Source organism: Thunnus maccoyii, chromosome 15, assembly GCF_910596095.1.
Source record: "Thunnus maccoyii chromosome 15, fThuMac1.1, whole genome shotgun sequence".
Lineage (NCBI taxonomy): Eukaryota > Metazoa > Chordata > Actinopteri > Scombriformes > Scombridae > Thunnus > Thunnus maccoyii.
This window is the reverse complement of record NC_056547.1, coordinates 7,364,152-7,389,170: the sequence shown is the minus strand read 5'-3', so window position 1 is coordinate 7,389,170 and position 25,019 is coordinate 7,364,152. Positions and strand designations below refer to the sequence as shown.

The 25,019-nt window shown below is 40.7% G+C and overlaps 1 protein-coding gene across 3 annotated transcripts in view; it reads right to left on the bottom strand.

Moving 5' to 3' along the window:
* The window catches only part of pvrl2l (PVR cell adhesion molecule related 2 like), a 300,657-nt gene that overhangs the window by 150,001 nt on the left and 125,637 nt on the right, over positions 1-25,019 (bottom strand). For all 3 annotated transcript variants that reach the window (XM_042434647.1, XM_042434648.1, XM_042434649.1), the window contains exons 3-6: positions 24,681-24,924; positions 11,384-11,677; positions 6,865-6,982; positions 6,022-6,170 (exon numbers count right to left, since the gene is read on the bottom strand). In XM_042434647.1, the coding sequence (XP_042290581.1) occupies positions 6,022-6,170; positions 6,865-6,982; positions 11,384-11,677; positions 24,681-24,924 (805 nt within the window). The remainder of the gene's footprint in view (positions 1-6,021; positions 6,171-6,864; positions 6,983-11,383; positions 11,678-24,680; positions 24,925-25,019) is intronic.

Genomic DNA, 25,019 nt, shown 5'->3' with positions numbered 1-25,019 from the left:
AGAAAACGAAGAAGTACAGGAAAAGACATTCTGCTTTGCATCATTGTGGCTTACATTCATTATATTGTACAGGACACATCAGAGTGGGTTTATGTCGGGGTCTCTGACCAAAGGATGTGTCACAATACATGTATTTTTTAGTTTTTAAATAATTATTTGCAAAATCAGTGACTTATATTCTAAAAGAAAAACCTCTACTTTTTCTCACCTTTTATCAAGATATTTTACATTGTATTTATTTTTCAATTATAATACACTGTTACAACTCTTCCACTACTCTTCATCCCTGTCTGTGTGTATCTGCATACTGTATTTGTGTTTCATTAAGCCTGTAGAGAGGTTCGCCTGAGGTTTATGTCCGAGGGACTCAGTGCCAGCGTGTTCCCCCATGGCTAGATCATCTGATTATTTTATGCACAGAGCTACATGGTCCAATTTGTCTGTGTGTGCATGTGTGAAATGTTGTATGTGTGTATGTGTGTGTGTGTGTGTGTGTGTGTGTGTGTGTGTGTGTGTCTGCAAAGTGAGTATGAGTCTTTCCAGTGGACAGCTATCTCGCTTGCCGCAGGCAATCCAGGAAATGCTTCTCCACTGGTCCCCTCAGATGTGACTTTGTGTATGGGTGTGTGTGTGTGTGTGTGTGTGTGTGTGTGTGTGTGTGTGTGTGTGTGTTTGAACGGCAACAACAGCCCCCAGCCCAGTGCCAGCTGGACTCCCCATGAAAGGACTGGATGTATGGGAAGGGGGTGGAGTGATGGGCAGAGGGGTAGAGGACAGAGGGGGTCACAGCCTTCTGCCAGCTCGGTCTTTCAAATGGGACTCGAAGTCATCAGACTTTTTAGAGGACTTTCCTGTCGCTCTCCCCCCGCTGTTACCGCTGTTTGTGCCTCTCCATCGCTCTCAGATTTTTTTTTTCGCCCTCTCTCCATCCCCGATGCTCTCTTTTATCTCGGTTTTCAGTCCTTCTGCAATCTCTTTGCGGTCTTTTTTTTTCCCGCTGCCCACCCCACCTCATATCCACTCCCATCCTCCACTCCAATCATTCTTTTTCTGCCAACATCCTCTCCCTCCATCTCTGTGTGTGTGTGCACGGTGCGCTGGGCAGATCCAGCTGGCGCCGTGGCAACCAAGCAAGCCATGCATAGTTGGCATCATGTGCGTGTTAACGGATGGGGTTTTCAGGGTGGGGTTGCGGGGATGTGTGTATGTGTGTTTTATGCGTGTGTGCGGTGTTTGAGAGCCGTTTCATTTAAAAAGTTTCACTCTCGTCAGCAAAACGCTTAAGAAAAAAAAAATCTCTGGCTGTCTTAAAGTAGAGTTTACTCCTGAGAGATTGAGGTGCATCAGAAAAAGATAGACCCTGTGTATGTGTGTGTGTGTGTTTATTAGGTGAAAGTGCAGAAAGTGCCATCCTAGCTCATCTGTCTCCAACTCTTCCTCATCCTCCTTCACAACTTCCTCCTTCTCCTCATCCTCCTCTTCTTTCTTCCTCTTCCCCTTAAGCCTCTTTTTCCTCCTCGTCCTGCCTCACGCCTCTCTTCCTCAATCTCTTTCTCTGCAACCACGCACCTCCTCCTCCTCCTCCTCCTCCACCTCCATCTCCTCTAAGTCATAGCCCCGGTGGAGGCTGGGGCGGGGGCGAGGGGAGGTGAGGGCGGGGGGAGGAACACGACACGTGACGGGGCTGCTTGACGGCAGCAAAAAAGCCAGACAGCACGGTGCTTTCATCTACCATTTAACAGAACAGAGAAGAGCTGTTAACAGTTCTCAGCAGGGAAATTAGCGGGGTGTGTTGGGCCTGTGTACACAAAGTGCCGGGGTATTAACTGTTACATTATTGAGAGCCAGGGCCTTTCGCGCTTGACAGTTTAGATCTCACGCTGAGAGGAACTGGCTTCTATCACTACAGTTAGTGGCAAGTGGTTTACTCATAATGGTTTTTTCTTCAGGACACACAAATGTTTTCTGCACAAAAGCCAGATCACTCCAATTCAAAGAAATGATATATTTTGGTTTTACTGAAAAGGCACCGCGTTACGGTAAGACAGAAAGCCTTTTCTGAGTAAGTGAAAAACCCTGAGAGGAGGGCTCTCAATGATGATGACTTCCATGCTAGCTGCACCCTAAAATAAGCCATAATCAACTACACTTAAGCCGCAAATTGAGAGAGAAGAAGAGATAGCACCTTTGGGGAAATCTGCCAGTACTAAAAACGTTCTACTGTCGATTGCTGGGATGCTTCTATTGTGAGCCGGTGGCTGCAAAAAGCCATGCGTATATATCACCAGGTTTGGCAGTGTTTAGTTGAGTAAAATTGGGATATACCACAAAGATATTACATTTTCAGTTCAGCATTGACTGGATCAGTTTTAAAAGTTGCAGGGAGGGATGGTAGAAGAAGAGAGAACATGCACCTATTGTCATGTGTGTAAACCAGCACACATCATTAAGGTAAACTTGTAGCGTGCAGTGCTGTCCTATGAAAAACCATTCAAGCATTGCAAGCATCAGAAGTTCCAGTTGCATGACTCAGCACGGGTCTCCTAGCTGTATGGAAAAACACCATAAGCCATTTATTGCATGGTACAAAATGTCACATACCAGATCTGAGCTGAGTTGTAATATAATTAAAAAGGCTTGGTTTGATACATACATGTTTCACTCAGTGTAAACAGTCTTTTAAAAGTCTATTCAGCTATTTGGTTACTAGTGTTTAGGTTGGCAGCTTGTTTCCTGAATTGACTGTTTTGACTGATAGAACTGTTTAAACTGGGAGGCGGTATCATGTTTTAGCACAGAGGGTACATGACAAATTCTTCCTGTGTGTTCAGTGGTTTAACTGCTGGTGTGTGTGCTTTAATTTGTAACTAACCTACTGTATCAGACCGAATGAGTTCAGCCATGTATGTGATCACTTCCACAAAAGTGTTGTGATTCACTACCAACAGCAGACTGGCCATCTGGAGTACGGAGAGTTTTCCCAGTACGCCGCTTCAGTATCAGAACGATGCAAAATAAAAAAAGAATCTAAATAGCGGCCCAGTGGAGCGAGTTCATGGCCCAGTTAGTTTTGCAGGAGGCTATCGTTGTAGGTCATGATTCACCTGCTTTCACTACAGTAAGGTGTTTATTTAAAAAATGTTGGGCCATTCCCATTCTCTATCTCATATTTTGTTAATAGTTATGTTTTGCTGTGTTAGTATAGTAGGCTGAAGTTTGTAATGCTGAGGAGACTCGTGCCAGCTAGCATAGCATTTATACTTATGTACAGCTGCAAAGATCAGCAACTATTTAGATAATCGGATAGTCGTTTAAGTCATTTTGTTTAAGCAAAAATGCAAAAGATTGGATGGTTCCAAGTTAAATGTGAGAATTTGCTGCTTTTCTTGGTCTAAATTATATCTACTTGAATGGTTTGTTTGTTTTTGAATGCATGTTGAACATAATAAGATATAAAGACATCACCTTGTGCGCTAGAATATTGTGACAGACATTTCTCACTGTTTTGTGATGTCTTAGAGACTTGAGAAAAAAAACAATCAATAGTTGCAGCCCTGGTAAGATGAATGTCGGCTTAATGTTGACTCTGTGGCTTTTGTTAAATAAAATAGATATTTATATATTCCTCTTCCTGTTTTCTTTCACGGTGTGTATCTGTTCACAATCGTCCAACAGCCTTCAAGGAGAGCTGGCCTTCGCACGTTGACACCAACTTGAATGACACTTGTAAAATGAATAATTGAATACCTGGTCGGTCAAAGCTTGGATTCTGTACAGCTGATATTGTGTAGAATAATCTGAAATAATACAATTAGATGTAGTGAGGATATTTTTGTGAGATATAACAAGGTGGCGCATGTACAGCCAGAGTCACTTGACTTCCTTGAGCAATACATCACTCACTCCCTTATCTGCTCATAGGAAGTCGCTTTGGATGAGTGTGTCGGTTAAAATGCCAAACAAAACAGTAGAAACATCTGCCACCATCTTTGTTCACTGAGCAAAGTGCTCTGTCAACCCACACCTCGCCTTACTTTATACCCAACTAGTCACTTTACCGAGATGGAACACAAGCGAACCATCAAACGCCAAGGACACATTTAACACAGAGGAAGATGAATCACAAAGTCTGGGCTTGATCTCAGGTACTTGGAAAGATAAAACGTGTGTGTATATGCGTGTGTGTGTGTCCTCAAAGTGCTTGTATGTGTGTGTGTGTGTGAGTATGTGAGCCATGTGAGGACGTTGAGGGATTTTACATGTGTCTGTAAGGGATTTCAGTGTGTTAAGCTTACAGTATGCGTGTGTTTGTGTGTGCTAGAAGGGGGGAAAGAGTACCCTCCCTGATACTTTGAGTCAGTCACAATGCTACGCTTCCAACAAGAACAGTAGCAGCTTAGCCTCTTCTGAACCTCCCACACATCCCTCCCAACACACCGCCTGGCTACAAAGCATCTTTGTTCTCAGAGGAGACAATTCAAATCTCCAGCTCTGATTTCCCACGGATCTTCTAAATGTAGCTTTTTCACTGTCTTTTGGCAAAAGAGTAGAATTTTTTTTGTTGTTGTTGTGTTTTTTTTGTTTTTGTGAAGCTCAACACGGTGATTATTCAAACTAATTCATCACAAAAAAAAAGAATTGTAAAAGAAGGAAGGGAAGCATTTTGACCAGTCAAGCAGGCAGTGTGGAGTTCAACACTGCGGGAACACACACTGATTGATAAAAAAAAAAAAAAAAAAAAGACACAGGTTTCAAGGCCTGCCTGCTGATGCGTAGTGAAGCATTTCAGCAAGCGGACATGTTCTCGGGTTTGTGTGTGTGTGTGTGTGTGTGTGTGTGTGTGCTTGAGTGTAGAGGTATGTGTGTGTCGGATCAATGTGTGAAAGTGTCAGAGGGCAGAGGATAGAAAAAAAAAAACCCCGACTGAACACCGTGGTAACAGCAGCTGAATCACCGGACTAGCAAACGTCATAAATCAAGACCCAGCAGAAAGATCAAGAGTGCATGCAGACATAACCGTCATAATCTTACCAGACAGAAGGAGGAAATCAAAAGATAAAAGAAAAAGAAGAGAGATAGAGCACTTACGCTTAAGGATGTGTTAGTTCATGTTAAAGAATATTGGGTACAAAATAAAAGAATTGGTATTAAAAAAGGAAAGAAAGAAAACAAATCTGGGCAAACTGGCTCACACCAACCCCATGGAAGAATTTAGAAACCCTCAAACAATACCAACACTGTCGCGTTCACTGCAGGGCCAAAACACTCTAACGAGGGCCTACTCCCAGACTCATAAACCACTATTCACATTTAATTTACGTCCAGCAGGGCTACAGTTTCCTGCTCGCAGTCCGGCCGTATAGACTCCGGTTTCAAGAGAGTGGTTTCGATCTGAAGTTATAAACATTCGGAGTTGGCCCTTGTCCTGCAATTTGGCCCTGCTGTGGTGAAAGGGTCAATCAAAAGCCTCCGCCGCGCCTCGCTGAAAGCCGGCCAGCGAGGAGGAAAACATGAAAAATAAAATCCAATGTGGAGATTGAGAGAAACCAGAATCCCTGCAGCTCTTAGATCAGCCCTGATCCCAGCATGTGTGTGTGTGTGTGTGTGTGTGTGAGAGAGATTTGTGTTTCTGTGCATGCATGTGTGCAAGTGCATGTTTGAGGAGAGATGGTGGACTGTATTGTGCATGCAAATGGCTGCGTGTGTGTCTGAGTGTGTCCAGGTACACACGACACGCTGTACATTTGCACCGTACACCTGTTCACAGGATAATGTGTGGAGTAAAATGAGCTAACTACCATCGCTAACAGTGTGTGTGTGTGTATGCAGGCGGTAATTACATGCTGTTTGAGAAAATGATCCTGTTGTGTTTGATGGGATGTTGTATCACCTGTGTGTGATCATCATGTTTGCGAGTAAATATACATGTATCTCTATGTTGTGCGCATCTGCGCACGCTTCCGCACGTGTGCAGCATCTACGCGTGTGGGTGTGTGTCGCCTGCGGGGTCGACGGACTCACCGTTGACGATGGTGGTGATCTGGTGCTTGCTGGTCCCGTGCTTGTTCTCGACCTCGCAGATGAAGGTGGTGTTGACGGCGTCGTCCACCTTCCTCACTGTCAGCTTGTTGCCGTCCACAACCACCGTGTCTGGCAAAGGACCGGACACCCTGGAGAGAAGAAAGAAGGAGGAGAAAAGGAATAAAAAAGGTGGGAAGGAAAGAGGAGAGGAATAAAGAGGGAGTGAGGTGGTGAAGAGGGTATCAGGTAGGGTGGAGGGAGGAAAAGAGAACATAGGATGCAGGAGAAAAGGACAGAGGAAATGAGGGATATCAGAGGAAAAAAAAAGAATGAGGAAAGAGGAAGGGAGAAAAGTAAAGAAGAGTGAGGAGAGCATATGTTTTGAGGTATAGGATTAAATAAGATGAAGCAAAACAAATTAAAAAAAGACAAATCAGTGGGAGAGGGGGAGAGAAAAGATGAAAGAGAGAAAGATTGGAAGAGATATATAGGAAGAAAAAAAAGCAAAAGAGAGAAAGAATTTGTGACTGTGATATTCAAAGACGGCATTAATGTGAGGAAAATCACAGACATGTGAACAGCCGTTCTGTTTCCCTGCTCAATATTCATCAAGAAAACCACACACACACACACACACACACAGCACAGCACGCCATCTGTCTATCAGGACGAGATGTTAAGAGCATTTGTTTTTATCAAAAAATTACTAAGAAATGATCATTAAAGAGGAGCGATTGTTGTGCGCACTTATGTTGTGATTATAGCAATAATTAGAGAATCTGTCACTCTCTCTGAGGGAGGCGAGGCGAGACGGTTCGACTGCACAGATGGACGGATTCTTACGCGGTCCAGGTGACGGTGGTGGGCGCGGGGTTGGCGTTGGCCGTGCAGAGGAGCACGGCGTCGGAGCGGCCGACGTACCAGTTGTTGTCGTATCCCTCTATGGACACAGATGGGGGGTCTGAAAGTGAGAAAGAGAGAGACAGTTGATACAGGATGTGGGTTTTTTTATTTCATATCATGTCAGGAAAATAAAGACAGGAAAGAGGTAATGGAATTGAGGTTCATAAAGACAGTTTAACATTTCCATGCACTGTCTTGTGTGGTGGCTCTGGGGATTCTGAGCAAACCAGATTATGTCATTGTCCGGTCTTGCCAATCCAGAAAGAATGGCGGCCTATGTAAGCTTCTGTAGCTAGCGACTGTAGCTAATTATAGGGTTGTAAAGTAGGAGTAGGACTGTACATTCCCTAGTGTTCCTCAACATACTGCATGAACTCAGGAGTCTCTAGGATAATATAATGATTTATGGTTTAGGTTTATGTTGTGGCAATCAATTTTAATAACTTCTTTGGGAAATTATATTTTTTTGAGCTTCAGGTCAGGCTATTGCCATCAAGGAGAAGCCTGTCAGTGGAGCAAGTCAGAGCTGTAAATGCTTCATTGCTGCAGTTGGGAACAAAACACAAAGTTGCCAAATGAATCCAAAATTGACCTCGAATCTAAAAGTGAATTTCACCTCCTTCTTTCACCTTCAATAGTAACACACACACACAACAGAATTTTAAGCAAAGGTTCTTTAGTAATCGTACTTTTCTCTGCTTACATTTTTATATATTCAGTCTTGTACCTTTGACTTTTTAAATCAAAGAACCGGATTTTTTAATTTTTCTGCAGTTGCCCTTTTGTACTGATGATTCGCACACTTTAAAACTCTATAGTCCGCCCTTGTGAGCGAGCTAACAAGCTGTGCAAGATCCTCTCTCTCTTTTCACCTGGAATATGTGGTTCATGACATCTGTAAACTGAGGGAGGCTAACGTATGTAACGACTTGATAGAAAGCAGGTCACAGTCGGGTCACAGGCAACATGCGTATTTTAGTAACATGAGGGAGCTGTGTGACAGTATGTAGGATGACAAACTGTCTATAAAAATCTTGGCCATTCGGAGATGTTTTACTAATCTGTCTCAGCATGTTGCAAAACCTCAGCGTGTCTGGTAGGCCCTGCGCGTACATGTTTAAGCTCAGCTCTACCTTAAAGAGCTTTTCCTCCCAAAAATCAAGCCACGTTTATACAAGGAGGAAGAGAAAATCAGTTATTGTTACTCTCCTAAGAGCCTTATGTTCAAGTAAAGTCAAACCAAAGCGACGTGTGGGAAGCTAAAACCGGTAGAACAGAAAAGCTTAGTGGCTCTCTTTTCCTTCACCCTTTTCATGTGGAAAAAAAAAAAATCAAAAGACAGAGAGAGATTGAGAAGGAAACGGGGAGAGAGAAACAGAGAGAGGAGTGTGAGGACCGTGTGTCAAAGCAAAAGCAGGGAGAGAAAGATGAAGCAGGACAGGAGGGTAAGTGTATGATACTTGTATGTGTCTGTGTGTGTGTGTGTGTATATATATATGTGTGTGTGTGTGTGTTCCTCCCAGAGAGCGTTGACCTATAAAAGCTGATCTGAGTTATACAGCTGACAGGAGACATGATCCCTCACACCATCACTAAACTAACACATACACAGTGAGGAGTCACAGTGAGTGTGCTTGTATATGTGCGTGTTATGGTACTTCTATCATTGTGAGGATCAATTTGAGTTACACCTTAAACGATACGGCTGCTCATTTTCTATATTTTTCTTATTTTGAACAAATCTCATGTGCAGAGCTGAATTGATCTATTTACAAGTATTGTTATTGCGTATCCAAAAGCTGATATATCTTATCCCTCTGTCCCGTACACCTCCCTTGTTGTCCAAAAACTATTAAAAACACATCACTGAGCCACACTGTTGCACTGGGTGACATGTTCTCCTTTGCCCCAAAGAGTTTGGGCACATTAGTTTGTTCAGAAACAGCTCCAAAGATCACATTTTCAGTCTCTGGAGAGTAGTTCCTTGTAACAGAGCTTATTAGCTTGTTGTGCTACATATCACAACCTTTATACTATATTCTACATTTTAAATAACTAGTTTAAAGTCAAGACATAATGATATGTGGTGTTTTTAATAGATTTTGGACAACAAAGGAGGTCTAAGGCACAAAGGAGCATGATATACCAGGCTTTGGATACCCAGACAATACTCGTAAGTAGAATGAGTTCATTGTTGGTTTTTTTAGCTCTGCACATGAGATTTTTTGACAATGAGAAAAATATAGAAAATCACTAGTCATATCTTTTAAGAGTGAAGACCATCTTAACTGCAATCAAGGGTGATTGGTTTTAGGGTAAACAGCTCCAAAGACAAATACCAGCGATCGCATTTTCAGTCTCTGGAGAGTAGTTCCTTGTAACAGAGCTTATTAGCTTGTTGTGCTAGATATCACAACCTTTATACTATATTCTACATTTTAAATAACTAGTTTAAAGTCCAGACATTGTGATATGAGGTGTTTTTAATAGATTTTGGACAACAAAGGATGTCTAAGGCACAAAGAAGCATGATATACCAGGCTTTGGATACTCGTAAGTAGAATGAGTTCACTGTTAGTTTGGCATATGAAATTTTTTGAGAGTGAAGACATTTTGGACCATCTTAACTGCAATCAAGGGTAATTGGTTTTAGGGTAATTAGGTTACAATTAGGTTTAAGTTAAGGGTTAAGAAATGCATTGTGTCAGTGGGTGTTGTCACAAGTTCACAGGTACAAACAAGTCTGTGCTTGTGTGTTTGTATGTGTCATACAAGCCACACCAGACACCTGACAGCTTGACAGGTGAGAATTCTCAGGTTTGTTTGTGTTCACATTTGAGTGCATGTGTGGTTGTCTGCCTGTAAGTAATGTACATTCATGTGCATATACGCTCCCACACACATATACATACATATAGATAGCACATATTGTTTATGTTGATACAAAGATGCACACTTTGTGGATGATAATTGGGCAGCTTGATGGACAGCCATGGAGGTGTGTATGTTAATGTGTGTGTGTGTAGCTAGGGGTCTTGTCTTCAGGTAGTTTTAGGAATTTCCTATCTATATTCCACTTTATTTCTCATAACAGCTTGACAGGCAGTTTGATTGTAAATTTATGTGTGTGTGAGTATGCCGTGTAAAAATTGCAGATTTAAAAAAAAGAGGCTGAACAAAGACAATCTGTTCCATCTTTGCGGTAAACGGCGGCGAGGTCACACAGTTAAGACGATGCTGTCAGCATCCCTAAATCTCTGTAAAGCTACCCTGAACCTGCGTAATATTTTAATCCCATGTAAATTAGAATGGAATTTAATGGATTAAATGAATGCGTATGTGTGTGTGTGTGCACATTTGTGTGTAAACTTGTGCCGTCTTCTTTTTCTATACTAATGAGGGCCAAAAGTCCTAAAAGTACAGAAAGGTAAAAGTGCCATCATTTTATTCTCTTTACTTTTTGAGGGCTGTTCTTGAAGATTGGGAGTTACCACAGTCATCAGTCATTATCTTGTATATAATTTAAGAATTCTGGATGGATGCATTTGTTAAAATCTGCTACGAAATTAACAATTTAGGAGAAAAGGTGACAAACACAGAGATCTTGAAGCAATTAATGCATAGCCCTGCTGTTGTAGATGGATTGTCATAATATCTGGATGACTGTACTGCAAGGATGCATTATCATATTGGCTATAATGTATTGGTAAAACAAATTGACTAACCATGGATCATGTGGCAAACATATCTTAGTTGATAAAAGGTTTAAACCAGAACAGCACTTTAGCCGAGGCAGAGGTGGTTTAAGCTCTCGTTCCCTCAAACAATTCACCTAGAAGGAAGTCTCATCGGCTGATTGCATAATGACAGACTCCACACTGAATCAGATGCTAAGTATATAAAGACTGTGTCCTGAATTTTCATGTAGTGTGCATTCACTTGGCAACCTGTCACTCAGCTCTCATTGTTTACATCGTGATCCCAAATTTGTTAAAAGCCTGTCGCAAATCTGCAGGACTTCTATACTGTAAGCCATTCATAATAGAAACTTATGCAATAAAAGAAGAATAGGTTTTATTTGTATTCATGTGTTACACCCACAAATTTGAAACAATGCAGAAGTGAAAATGTGTTTTCAGATGTTAAAGCAAGTAGACCAGATGTTGTTTTTATTATTTAGGTCATTAGAGAAGCGGATTAGAAGTGATTTGGGAGGAGAGTGTGTGGAGGAGGTGTTCCACACTACAGTTTTAAAAGTATCAATTTGTCATCATCGTGTTTCCACAGCTTGAGATATAAATATGGACTGTTCTAACTTATAATTAGCAATCTGTGAAACGTCCATCAATAAGCAGTGAGGGGGCTAGAGATGATAGAGAGTATCCTGCAGTACTGGCGTTATGTGGATATAAATAAAAGTGTGTGTGTGTGTGTTTGTGTGTGTGTGTGTCTTCCTTACACTCCACAGAGAGCTTGACAGGGTGGACCCACGGCCGGTCCTGTGTCCTCTGCTCCACCATGCATGTCACTTCCCTGCCGTTGTCCGCCGGTGTGGGAACCAACCGATACTCACTGCGTACCGTTACTGTGCCGTCCGGCCCATTCGTGGTGCTGGTCGAGTGGTTTCCCCCGACCGACGCCAGCCACTTGATGGTGGCTGCCGGTTTGCCGTCCGCTGCCTCGCACTGGGCCACCACCACTGACTTGGTGCCGGCCTGGACGGTCACCACGTTGGCCGAGTTCTTGGGCTTGGCTGTGGTGGGGAGGGGGGAGAGGGGGGTAAGTGGGAGGAACAGAGAGGGACATTATAAGGAGAAGGTGGGAGGGAGGAGATGATAGGAATCGAGACACAAGGGGTGAAGAGGAGAAGAGAGAAAAAAATTAAAAATGGCAGAGGAGGGAGAGAGATGAAAAATAAGTGTGGCAAAAGTAAGACATCAAACGTGAGGCAGAGGAGGAGGAGAGGGAGGAGGGTGAGGAGAGAGCAGAGGAAGAGGAGGTTCAATCAGTTTGTTGTGTATATATCCTACTGTGGCTGTAATGAAACTCGGAGAGGAGGGGAAGGCCCTCTGGTGTGACCCTAGGCCACTCAACATCAGAAGAGACAGAAAGAAAAAGTACAGATAGTTCCTTTAAAAGTCTTACAAACTAAATTCAGTTTTTAGAAGTTTTTTTTTGTCTTTTTAATCATTTAAGGACAGCCTGTATGCTTTTTGTAGAATCTACAACAGCGCTTGTTCCTTCCATACTTGTAAAAACCTTGCATTTCCTAAACTATCAACTACCTGGAGGGAAAAGTAACAAAAAAACAGTCACCAATAGACACCAACTAATTGGCTTTGACGGAGTTATATCACCAGGAGCAGGTAATCTCTCCACTGAAGTGAAACATCAAACACACACACCATTTCAGGAGAGCTTTGACATTGCAACAGCGATATGCAAAACATTGTTTTCGCTCCCCCCCCCCGTCACATTAGCTTTGTGAAATCAAACTGGACTTGTTCTATAAAGTGGCAATGTTCCATGAAAATGTCCTTCCCTTCTTAAAAGAAAAACCCAACCTCGACACACTATCAATCAATCTCTAAATGTCAGTGAATTCCATTATTTCGTGTTGTCAAGTGTTGCCGTTTACTTTGTTTTGTTGTACCAAGTCTTTTTTAAAGCCTGCGCCATCTTGTACTGTAGGATGTGATTTAGTAAATTCCCCCTAAATGCCTTTCAATCTGTCATATCCGTTGTATCAGAATTGAAAGATTTGACTTATCAACAAAAAGTCAGGCAATTATTGAAAACAAATTTCCTGTCGGAGCTTTGCCTGCTGCTTTATTGAGGCTACTGTCAGTGGAAAAAATTGCTCTCTGTGTGTTCTTTGGCGGATTTCTTTCCACTACATGAGTCAAAAAAGAAGTCCTTGCTTTTTGTATTTAAGGGACTGACACCAAAATCTATATTTTTAATTGATCTTTAAATATATATAGCATTTGGAATGAATATCTCAACATAGTCACATTAATTCAAATAATAAAAAATACCACCAATGATTTAAATAGACACATGAATGATAGGTATATTAGTCTTTTCAATAATGTTAAATGCTTTCAATGAATTCTTTAATAAAGCACAGAAATAACTGTAATATATGCATTAAAGGTCATATTTGTAACCTATAATATGAAGTGCCAAACGCTACCAATTCTGGCTGCATAAATCAGAGGTTGAGATCATTACAGTACCTTGCTACAATGGCTTTGTGGCAAGAGTCATGCATCAGTCGCATGCTAGCTCTTGTTTCATCATGCAGTGGTAGGCTTCTGAGGTTCTTATGTGATAGAAATTAGGACAGGGTCCATTGGATCTGTTTCATTGGACTTAATTTCCTTTCTTTTAATTTACTATCATTGTTTCTTTTGCTATTTGTGGATGGCAGATGATTTTGCCAGCTTTGTCACCTTGATTGTCTTCAAAGTTGGTCTTAAATCCAAATCCAGGCAGCGTTACAAAAGGTCTTAAAAAGTCTTACATATTGTCTTCTAAAAACCTAAAGATATCCTTGGACGGGAGATGAAACAAAGAGCGGGAACAAGCATCGAGAGCTGAGACGAAACGAGAGAGAAGTGAGCTCAGACATGAAGGAGAGAAGCAAAAGAGCATAGACGAGATGCAGACAGAGGGGATGACAGAGGAGATGAAACAGACATAAACAGACAGAGACTGACCATGCAGGGAGTAAAGCAGAGTGGTGGAAAGGGGTTTGGATTGATCTGGGGGCTTTAACAAGTGGGGAGTATCCGTCCCTGATGTGTTTCGTGACACTGCATCCAATTGAGCCTGCTGCTACTCCTCACATCCGTCTGAGGCATTCTGAGTACAGAGTAATTAGAAGGCAAATGGGAAGCCATGCCAAAGGAACTGAATAAACATTGCGCCAACCGCCCCCCCCCCCACCCCCCAAAACCCTCACCCCTGTGTAAATATCAACAGGCTAAATGCCAGAGACTGACGGGGAGACAGGAAAAATGCATTACAGTAATGTTTTCAAACACAATAACTACATGAGGTATGTTTGCTTTAGGAAGCCATGCACTTAGAAAGCTTAAAAGTTATATTCACCACATGCTTTTGTTTTAAGTATTCAGATCACATTTTGATGAGTGTTTACTCAAAGATTGTGGTTTTTATAACAGAGGTACTGCAGTAAAAACTTTTCCAAACTCCCAACTCGCATTTGTAGGTTACAATATGGAGATACAATGTGCAGTCTAGAAATAATTAGACTTCAAAGTTCTAAATTTCCATTACAGGCAATCTGCTGTAGGGGAAATTTGCCCATTTGCTTTCATTCCTTTAAAGATACATTTGCTGTAAAGTGTCCTTGTAGTTGGTGGAGACCTTTAAAGCAAGGAAGATGCTTGCCCTAAGTTGAAACTAAAAGTCTCTAAGACTCTTATAACCTTGGCAGTGCAGAACAAGGCTGGTGCCTGGAAGTACAGCCCAACCGAACACTGGACTTTTGGGGCCGATACCAAATATTATAAAAAAATTCTGATGAATATATTGGCTGATATTCCTTATAAATATAAAATATATAACTTTATAACTTTAAGAAATTAAAAAATATCAGCAGATATCATACAACATATAAGCCGATACTGATATGATGCCGATATATCTGCGATAGGCCAATATTGGCCGATTGAAATTGGCTGGGCTCTATCTGGAAGATTGCCAGTTTGAATCCCAAACAAGGTGGGAATATCTGCCAAGCGCAAAGATTTCTTACTGAGTGTGAAGCTGGCTGGAGACGAGCCATTTTTAGACCAAAACCCCACTCGATGTTGTCATTACTGACCCATTTATTGCCTAAACTCAACCAAATTTGACACAGAATCATCGGCTATCTGGCTTGCATTCCCATCAACTTCAGCTGTACTTTGTGTTTAGAGCTATTTATTAGCAAATTTTAGCATGCTAACAGATAAACTAAGATGATGAACATGGTAAACACCAAGTTATACCTGCTATTATTGTCATTGTGAGCATGTTAGCATGTTGATGTTAGTATTTAGCTCAAAGTACCACTGTAGAGTTGCTGTAGACGTCTTCTTCTTTGATTAATCAAAAGTCCAACTTTTGAGTGATCAACATGCTACTTATTGACAAATCTGTTAGGATTTGTCACGCTCTCAAGCACCACCGCTATTACTGCAGTGGCAGAGTGGAACTGAATACATTTACACTGACAATGAAAGCAGAGTTTGGGTTAATCATGGAGTTGGCAGTCGCTCCCTCTGGCATTAAGGTAGTCGGTGTGAGAGTGGAAGTTATTCAGTCTCTATCAAATACTCAGAAATGAATTATGACGCAGACTTGGAGAAAAAATAACATTGACAAATCGCTTCTGTCTAACCTCCACAGTCTGGATGTTAAAAGTTCTGTGTGGAGTAGCTTACTTTCAGCAACTGCTTTTACTGGACACCATATTTCTTGGCAAAAACGTCCAAACATTGAGATACTTTTATATAAATTACAGTGTTATATGCTGGTTTACAAGTGAGGTGCCACCACAGTAACGCCGACTGGACTACTTCCACCTGCAGCCAAGATTTGTCTATTGACATTTTCATACATTGCCCCCATCCGTCAGTGTCATCCATCAACAAACCTCCCTGCAGTTTTGAATTCATCTCCAGCAAGCTTTCCTATTAAAAAAGGGTCAAACAACGAGATGAGAATCGCAATTTTCTGACAACCTTAATGTGAACCCTAGAGCCATTGAGCTTGTTACCCTACGTTTTAACTCCACTGAATCAAGTGCATAATGGAAACAAACTGCATCCTCCATATCGCATCAATTACAGTATGTCAGAAGTGATGAGCTGGGTTTTTAACATGATGTAGGATCACCAAACAATGTCTGGTAACACTGAAACAGAGCTTTGAAGAGCAGGCAGATTTGGATTTAGCAGCATTGGCTGGTGGCATATATCAATGTTACCTCCTTCTCTCCCTCTCTAAACATAGATTTATTCACTGCTGTACCCTGAAGAAGGCAGCCAAGTGATGTATTTTTTTTTTTTTTATTTTCTACTTTGCAGCATACATTCGCCAAAAAATCAATAAAGGCTTCTGGATCTTGTTAAATTCTTTGGAATCCATGTCTCACCAGCTGCCCAGGTTTGTAAACATCTTCTCTCAGCTTGACACACTGCTGCTGAATATTTCCAGACATTGTTGGGAAAAACATCTGTTTGGCTCTCTACATCTCCTCAACTGTTAACATTACATGAGTATTCAAGGAACACGGGAATAGTTTATACTGCAATTATTCTGCTGTTTGTGTGTGGTTTTGACAACTCATTATTGGCTGCTAAAAATGGTGACAAAATGCATTAATTAAAGTTTGAGACTAATTTAGTTAATTTAAGCTTGAGAGCACTAGCTAAGAGCTTAAAATGTAAAAAAAAAAGAAGAAGAAGAAGAAAAAGAAGAAGAAGACAGAAATAATTCCCAATGTTACTGCTCTTATGCAAAAACTAAAAATTGTGCACACATCATTTTGATTTCTAAACCCAGCTCAGCTTTTCCTCTGAACACAAATACAAAAAGTGCCTTGAGGCCGTGTATTTGAAGACCCTTTGTGCTGCTGCATTTACCTGCATTTTGACTGATTCAGTGCTCCTATTTGAGGGCAAATGTACACTCACAGGCATTTTTCTCTTTTTTTACCTTCCCATGTCTGTTATCAACAACTCAGCAATATAAAAAGGATGGTGGATGCTGTTCCAATTCACAAAGGATGTCGGTACACAGCACAATTTATTATTGTAGTTTTGGTGTATCCGCTGACTGACAGATTTTCAGTGCATGGAAACTAGCTTGTTTTGTGCAGGTTATCTTCATCTGCCATAATGGTTCTCCTTTGCCGAGGTTGTCAAAAACTCTGGAAGTCAAGGTATTTCTATTCAATTAATATTTGGTTTTAGAAAACACACCAATATCTATACTGAACTGAAGCACTGGCTGTGGTTTGTTATCAGTGCTGGAACCTAAAATGCACCGAGTGCTATCCTGGTAGGCCAAACGGATTACTTCTAAAATTTCTGTTTAACCTTTCTTCACCTGTAGAAGATTCACTTCGCACTTTTCTTCAGGGCAAGACCCAATTTCTTGCACATTTTCTAACCTGGGAGCTGCCCAGTAGGACCACATTCTTCTTCTGCTGCCCACTGAGCAGCTGACTGGAGCTGTTAAGGTCACAATGCTGTACTAAAGAATGCCTGAACAACAGATGTTGAGGAAGAGATGGACATTTATTCCTGTGTTTGGTGGCTGGAATCAATGGACCACCACTGCATAAATAAATATTGAAGTATTAGTCATCATTTCTGAGAAACAGAGCTGCCCTGGAGGTATAAAAAGTTTCATCAGCTGAGTTAGACTCCAGAAAAGCCTTGAAAACCAAAATCAAATAGAAAATCAAGTTCTGTTTATTTATTAAGACAATTAGATAATCAGAATTTGGGAAAATTGGATAGAGTACATAAAACCAACTAGATTAGACTTTATTTGAGATGTACATCATAGGAACAAAGACCCCTAGTTCATATTTCATAGCTACAGATGTTGAAAGGTTCTGTTTTCTTTTTTGGTTCGTTTGTTTTTTTTAAAAATTTTATTCTATTTCACAATATCTGCATAATCGATCACAGGGTAGAACTCTGTTAATTCAACTGGCCATGAGGTATGGAAGATTGTGAATAACTGTTGTGCTTTGGACATGGGTATATGTATCCATGTGTGGATATATAGCCATAGGTATATGAATAATATATTCTATATTTTATTTTATTTTACTTTTCCTCTTGATATGTATGAGTAGGCACAGTTGTTCTTTAACTGGATCCAAAGTAAAAAACTAAGGAAGACTGTCATGTTTAAATGAATAATATTATAATATTAGGAATGGAGAAAAGAATACGTCATTGTGTACCAGTTGTAAGCAGAATGTATGTGAAAACGGCAAATAAAAAGAAAATTTAAAAAAAAAAAAAGACAATTAGATAATCAATCTAAAAGGTTCACTTTGCTAACAATACATTTATGGGCTGCAGTGTGTCCTAATTCCATACTTGCATAATTCCATATGATATACACCATGCAGGGCTGCAACTAATGGTTATTTTCATTATTGATGAATCTGTTGATTAGATTGCAAGTTTTGTCTGACCAACAGTCCAAAACCCAGAAATATTACATTTAAATAGCTGAAACCAGCCAATGTCTGGTATTCTTTTGTAATTAAATCACTTTAATGATTTATTGATCATTAAAATTGTTGCTTTTCTGTAAATTTTCAGGGTAAGTATCACGGGAACAGTTGTAACACAGAAGTCAGGGACATGCTGTGAAGTCCACATGAGGTACACCTCACCCTTCAGTCCGCATCCGCAAATCAGCCCGATCCAATCAGTTTTGCCAGAGTTAAAATTCACTTGGTAAGTAAAAAATACTATATGGAAATATTTATTTGTTGATGATTGTAAATTTATATCATCTATTGATGTTTCTCTTTTCTTATTTCCATTGCCATTTTCAATTTCATCTTAATTTAAGCTTTCAGTTTGAACATTTCCACTTAAGCTTTTGCATTTTAAATTTCACTTTACATTTTTAAATGATCATTTTACATTTTAAATTTGCTTTTTCTTTTTAAATTTAATTATGGCCTGATTATTGCTAGCAGTGTAGTAAAATAATAATTGTTATAATTTTATCACTTAATTTTCTATTCTGACTTTTAATTTCAATTATGACCAAAAATATCCTCCATGTGTCTATACAACTGACATAAATAGGTTAATGGTAAAAAAAAGTTAACTTGCCTTAAGTGAAGCCTTACTGGTCCATTTATTTAATTGATTATCTTTGCTTCAACTGTCCTTGTTTATGAAACAGAGAGGAACACGATGATGATTTGGAGATGGATTGCACATGACGGGGAAGGACTTGTGATGGTTTCAATATTTTAAATTCCAACCCAATGATATTCATAAGAGAAAATGGTGATTATGCATTAAGGAGTTTTAGAGACGCATTGGACCAATTTCATACAATTGCAACATTTAACATGATAAATTGATTTAAAGAGTAACATGGTTATTTTCTTGGAGGACAAACTGAAACATTAAGGAGCGTTATATGCCAGAAATATTAGGTACCTACTTGTTTTGAGGTCGTTTTATCCAACTTTTGTCCCGCACAGCAGCGAAAGTAACAATGCGCAACATCAATTTCAGGCCTGATTGTGTCCGACGCATTTATCCAAAACTTTTAAAAAATGGTTGGTAATGGTAGAGGACATGTGTATGTTGCTCACATTAAACTATGGTTACTCTAAATAAATGCATCTCTCTGCAAAGAGGGAAAGTTATACAGTACTTTCTAACCAGCTCTTTCCAACCTACTGATCTACTAGAGTCTCCCTCACCGGTAATTGTATTTATGTCCTGCTGGCCACACTATATTCAAGTATAATTGGCCACCATTGATTTTGTATGGTCCCCATCCAAGACAATATGATATCATTCACTGACAAGTGAGTGATTCTTTATTCACACCCCAATATTGGCTGGCAGTGGTGCTGTATCCAATAAGTTATAATACGATTGGCTGTCAGGATTATGCATTCATACTTAAATAAAATGTGATAAGATTGGGGTGCTGGTGGTTCTATATTAAATAAGATGTAATATGATTGGCTGCCAGCAGTCAAGGATTCAATAAGATCTAATGTGATTGGCTAATATGGCTTCTATATAAAATAAGGTAAAATATGAGTTTTTCATTGACTTTGGGACACTTGGTTCTTCAAGTGCATTTACATGAACCAGAGTCTGTCCCAGAGAGCTTGGCACTGTTGTAACTCCAGACAAAAGGCAAGCCAGTGAGCTTTCCAGCAGGTATTTCCCAGTCTACCTCTGCTTTGTGCCAACAGCAGCAGTTTAGGAGGCTTAGCCCACATCGATCTGCAAGCCCACCAGAATATCTCCCCGTGTTTTTCTCGGCAAGATAGCCAAGTTTCTGCATCTTCTATGTGCTCTGGTCTCTGTGAGAGAAGCTTCCAGCGTGGATTCTGAATTGTTTTGTGAAGATTCACTTTGAAAAACTACTGGGGAAAATATTACTGGCCCAGCTGGGGGAACACATGAAAGGAATTTGAAAACATTTTACTGGCTGAAACAACTGGGTATACTGTAATGAATTTATTTTAATTATTGCATTTTAAAAATTGTTTATCGTACAGTGTCTCCACAGTGCGGAGTCTATGTGTACTATTTTAGAGAAGCAGATAAGGAATCCCCAGACCCACATTTCAAGCACCAACAAATTAACTACAATTTCTTTCAGAAATGCAGCTTTCTTTCAGTTATTACTTTGTTTGTATTGTACTGTGACAAAAATAAATGAAATGTTGTGAAGTTGCACCCAATTTGTGCAAGGTAAAGAAAAAAAAGAAAGGGCTAAAACATCCTCCATATCTCACACTGACAAACAAAAACAATTATGATAAAAAAAAGTAAAAAGTACCAGGCCTAAACTGCACAGAATATGAATTCAGTAAATGCAGCGTTTCAGTTCAAAGGCATCTTCCCAGGACATCCCTTGAGCCTGCCATTATGATAGGAGTGCATAATGTGCGAGCTCTTAAACACAGAAGCACTGATGCTAGGGGCCACGTACTGTAAGCACATCACTTCCATATAACAAGCAAGGGAACTGGTGTTATTCACATGGAAGCATGAAGACTCCTCAGTGTTGTTAACTGCTGAAGAAAGACACCAGGCATCGGATTTCTTTGTAAGCAGAGTGCAAACGGGAGGACATGTGGGTGGATGAATAACACCAGCTGTCTCCGATTACAAACAGGATGCTTCCCCTGCTAACAACAACTTAACATCCACTCAGTTTCAAAAATCAAGACGCTTAGGTAAGTTTAAGCATTTCTCCAGATTTCACATTGTGGGCTGTGCTCTGCTAAATGTTTGCGGTTGTGCAGCCTTTTTCATAGGTGGTTATTAAACTGTGCAGAGAATAAAAGCAATCAGGTGCATCAAGGAGGTTTGGTATCTTATCTTGGCAATACAGCTGCCATTACATAACTACAATTGTTTCCATGTATGACCTGTTTTCTTGCTTATTACATATCACACTACTTTAATGCAACTTTTCTTAGTGTATAACGTATACAATTAAATATCTACTTCTTTCGGCTGTTCCCATTAGGAGTCGCCACAAGTGTTTCCATCTCTTCCTGTCCTCCTGTCAACCAACTGCATGTCTTCCCTCACCATATCCATGGCCATCCTGTTTTCCTCTTGCCTGGCAGCTCCATCGTCGGCATCCTTCTCCCAACATAACCAGCATCTCTCCTCCACATGTGTCTGAACCATCTCACTTTGTCTCCGAACCGCCCAACATGAGCTGTCCCTCTGATATACTCATTCCTAATCCTGTCTATCCTCGTCACTCCCAACGAAAATCTTAGCATCTTCAACTCTGCCACCTCCAGCTTCTTATCTTTTCGAATACACATGTATTCCATCTTGCTCCTACTGACTTTCATTCCCTTTTCTCTCCAGCGCATACCTCCACCTCTCCAGGTTCTCCTCAATCTGCTCCCAACTCTCACTGGAGATCACAAAGTCATCCATGAACATAATCTTGTCTGTCAATCTGTCCGTCTTCATTGCAAACAAGAAAGGGCTCAGAGCTGATCCATAATATAATCCCACCTCTTGAACCCGTCTGTCACTCAAACCGCACACCTCACCACTGTCACACTGCCCTCATACATATCCTGCACCGCTCTTACATACTTCGCCGCCAATACTGATTTCCTCATACAATACCACACCTCCTCTCACAATGCAACTCCTTCTGACCCTCTCTATACTTCTCCATCAACATTCTCAAAGCAAACATTGCATCTGTAGTGCTCTTTCCTGGCATGAAACCATACTGCTGCTAACTAATCATCACATCTCCTCTCAACCTAGCTTCCACTACTCTTTCCCATAACTTCATGCTGTGGCTGATCAACTTTATACCTCTGTAGTGACTACAGCTCTGTACATCACCCTTATTCTTGAAAATCCAGTTAAGAACTCCACTGCCATCTCTCCTGAACATCTCCATGCCTTAACAAGTATGTCATCTGGACCAACCACCACCATCTGTCCTTCCACATCCCCTTCCTTGATACCAAACCTGCCCATCACCTCCTTCATCACCTCTGTTCCCTTCGCCAACATGCCCATTGAAGTCTGCTCCAATCACCACTCTCTCCTCCTTGGGTACACTGTCCACCACTCCAGAGTTCTTTTTTCTCTTCCATCTCACATCCAACCCGCAGGGCATATGTGCTGACAACATTCATCATCACACCTTCAGTTTCCAGCTTCATACTCATCACTCTGTCTGACACTCTCTTCACCTTCAATACGCTCTTGACATACTCCTTCAGGATTACCCCCCTACCCCATTTCTCTTCCCATCCACACCATGGTAGAACAGTTTGGCCTTACTTCCCCTTCTACCTGGCCTCTTGCACAAACAGTATATCTGCCTTCCTTTTCTCCACCATATCAGCCAATTCTCTCCCTTTATCAGTCATGGTGCTGACATTCAAAGTTGGAAGTCTCACCTCCACACTCCTACCCTTCATCCTCTTCCACTATCTCCTGACATGCCTTCCCCCTCACCTTCACCAAACAGTAGCATAGTTTCCACCGGCACCCTGCTGGTCAACAGTGCCTGTGGCGGCAATTGGTAATTTAAGCATATAAACGCACACACATATAGGTGACAAAGGAAAAACCAACATAAAGTGTCGTAGTAAGGTGTTGGTCCACCATGTGCAGCCAGAACAGTTTCAGTGTGCCTTAGCATTGGTTCCACAAGTCTCTGAACTGTACTAGAGGGATGAACATCATTCTTCCAAAAGATATTCCCTCATTTGGTGTTTTGTTGATGGTGGTGGAGAGCGCTGTCTAACACATCAGTCCAAAATCTCCCATAGGTGTTCAGTTGGGTTGAGATCTGGTGACTGCCAAGGCCATAGCATATGATTCACATCATTTTCATACTTATCAAACTAGTCAGTGACCCCTTGGGCCCTGTGGATGGGGACACTGTCATCCTGGAAGAGACCACTCCCATCAGGATAGAAATATATCATCATAGGATAATGACTCAGCACAACTTTGTATTGATTTGCAGTGACCCTTCCCTCTAAGGGGACAAGTGGACCCAAACCATGCCAGCAAAATGCCTCCCAAAGCATAACAGAGCCACCAGATCCCCTTACTCCAGAGGTCAAACAGTCAGACCTACCTGTTTTTCCTTTAATTTGTCACCAGTCTGTATGTTATTTATTTAACTTTCCTCTTTTTGTGATCCAGACATGCAGTGGCAGTCTGTGTTGGCATCTCTGTTAGTATAATTAGACAGCTGTATTTGATATGATGCAAGATTTTACAGCTGTGTGCTCCCTGTGCTGTTTGTCTTTAAAACATAATTTGTAACATAAGATGTGATATCTTACTAAAGTCAAAAGCTGAATTCCTGAGAGAGAAATGTTTGTGAATGTTTGCCACTGCTAGATACATGTATATACAAGAATAGTCTGATGTTTGGAATATAAGGCTGTGGTGGGATAACTGCCTTGTTATGATTAATTTATCACAAGAAGAGTCATCAACGAGTAATGTAATCACTCATTTGACCAAAACATGTTTAAACCTAATTAAACTGAAATGTAGAAGTGTTCAAATATGTCAACAAGGTCACAGGAAGTTGACCCTGATGATGTGTTTATGTGAAAAAAAAGACAACATGATGACAAATGACTGTAGAGCATCTGTAGAGCATCTACCAGACTCTTTGCAGGCTGATATACTTAGCAGGATGATACCCTACATCCAATGCTCTGTAAGCAAGTCAAAAAAAACAACAAAAAGACAAAACAGCAAAAGCGATGCTCATTTGTTAGCTCTGGATCTCATTGTTCTGAACTAACTATCAAATAAACCCACCCAACCTCCAGTTATTGTTGGAAAATACAATAATGTCAGCCATTTAAATGACCTTAATCTGCTTTTTCATTAATACTAGAGTACTTTACGCTATACATCCGTTACCTAAATACGTATGACTCAACACAGAAGTTACAGTCACACCCACAAAATAAACAACAACACTGCCTAAAAGGTTGCCTGCTACTCAAATCACATTTAAATTAACAGTGTGTCTACGTAAAAGGCTGACAGTATATAAGTAGTGCCATGTCTGAATCTTTCAGACCCATATTTCTTGTTTTTCATTCTGCATCTAACAGGATATACCCTGAGAATTCTCGTCAAATGCTTTAAATTGCTTCTTCTTAGGCTTTGTTCCAAAGGGAACGTCTTTTATAGAAAGCAGTGATAAGCAGATGGCTGGGGAGGCACTTGTCAAGGGTGATGTAGCAGAACAGCTTTTGAAAGCCTGCTTGAAGCACAGTCCTCTTTTGCTGAAAAGTTGAAATACTTTTGACCTTTTGATGCTCTAATCCTTAAGTGTCCTTGTTACATAAAAAAAAACACACACAAAAGTCTCAGCTATGTCTGCAATAGAAAGCAACTTTTCTTTTTACATTCGGTGTAGCAAGGGTTACATAATGTTATATGGATACACTGCATCTTACTACTCACCAAGCATGATAAGGGTGGTGGTCCCTTGTTCATTTCCAGAAGGGTAGGTGGCATACTCGCAAGTATAGCGGCCGGCATCAGACATTCTGAGGTCAGAAATCCTAATGGACGGGTTCTCCAGGGTGTTGTGGAGGAAGACAACTCGGTCTTTGAAGGACAAGTTGGGGAAACTCTGTCCATAGACGGGGTGGAATACAGCGATGTTGTCCCTCTGACCATCAATGGGTTCCCATATCCAAGACACCTGGAAAGAATAGAGTTTGTAAAGGAAATCAGTGATTGTTTTTCAGGGGTTTCTGAATTACAATTTTATGCCAAAAATAATTTCAATCATTCATG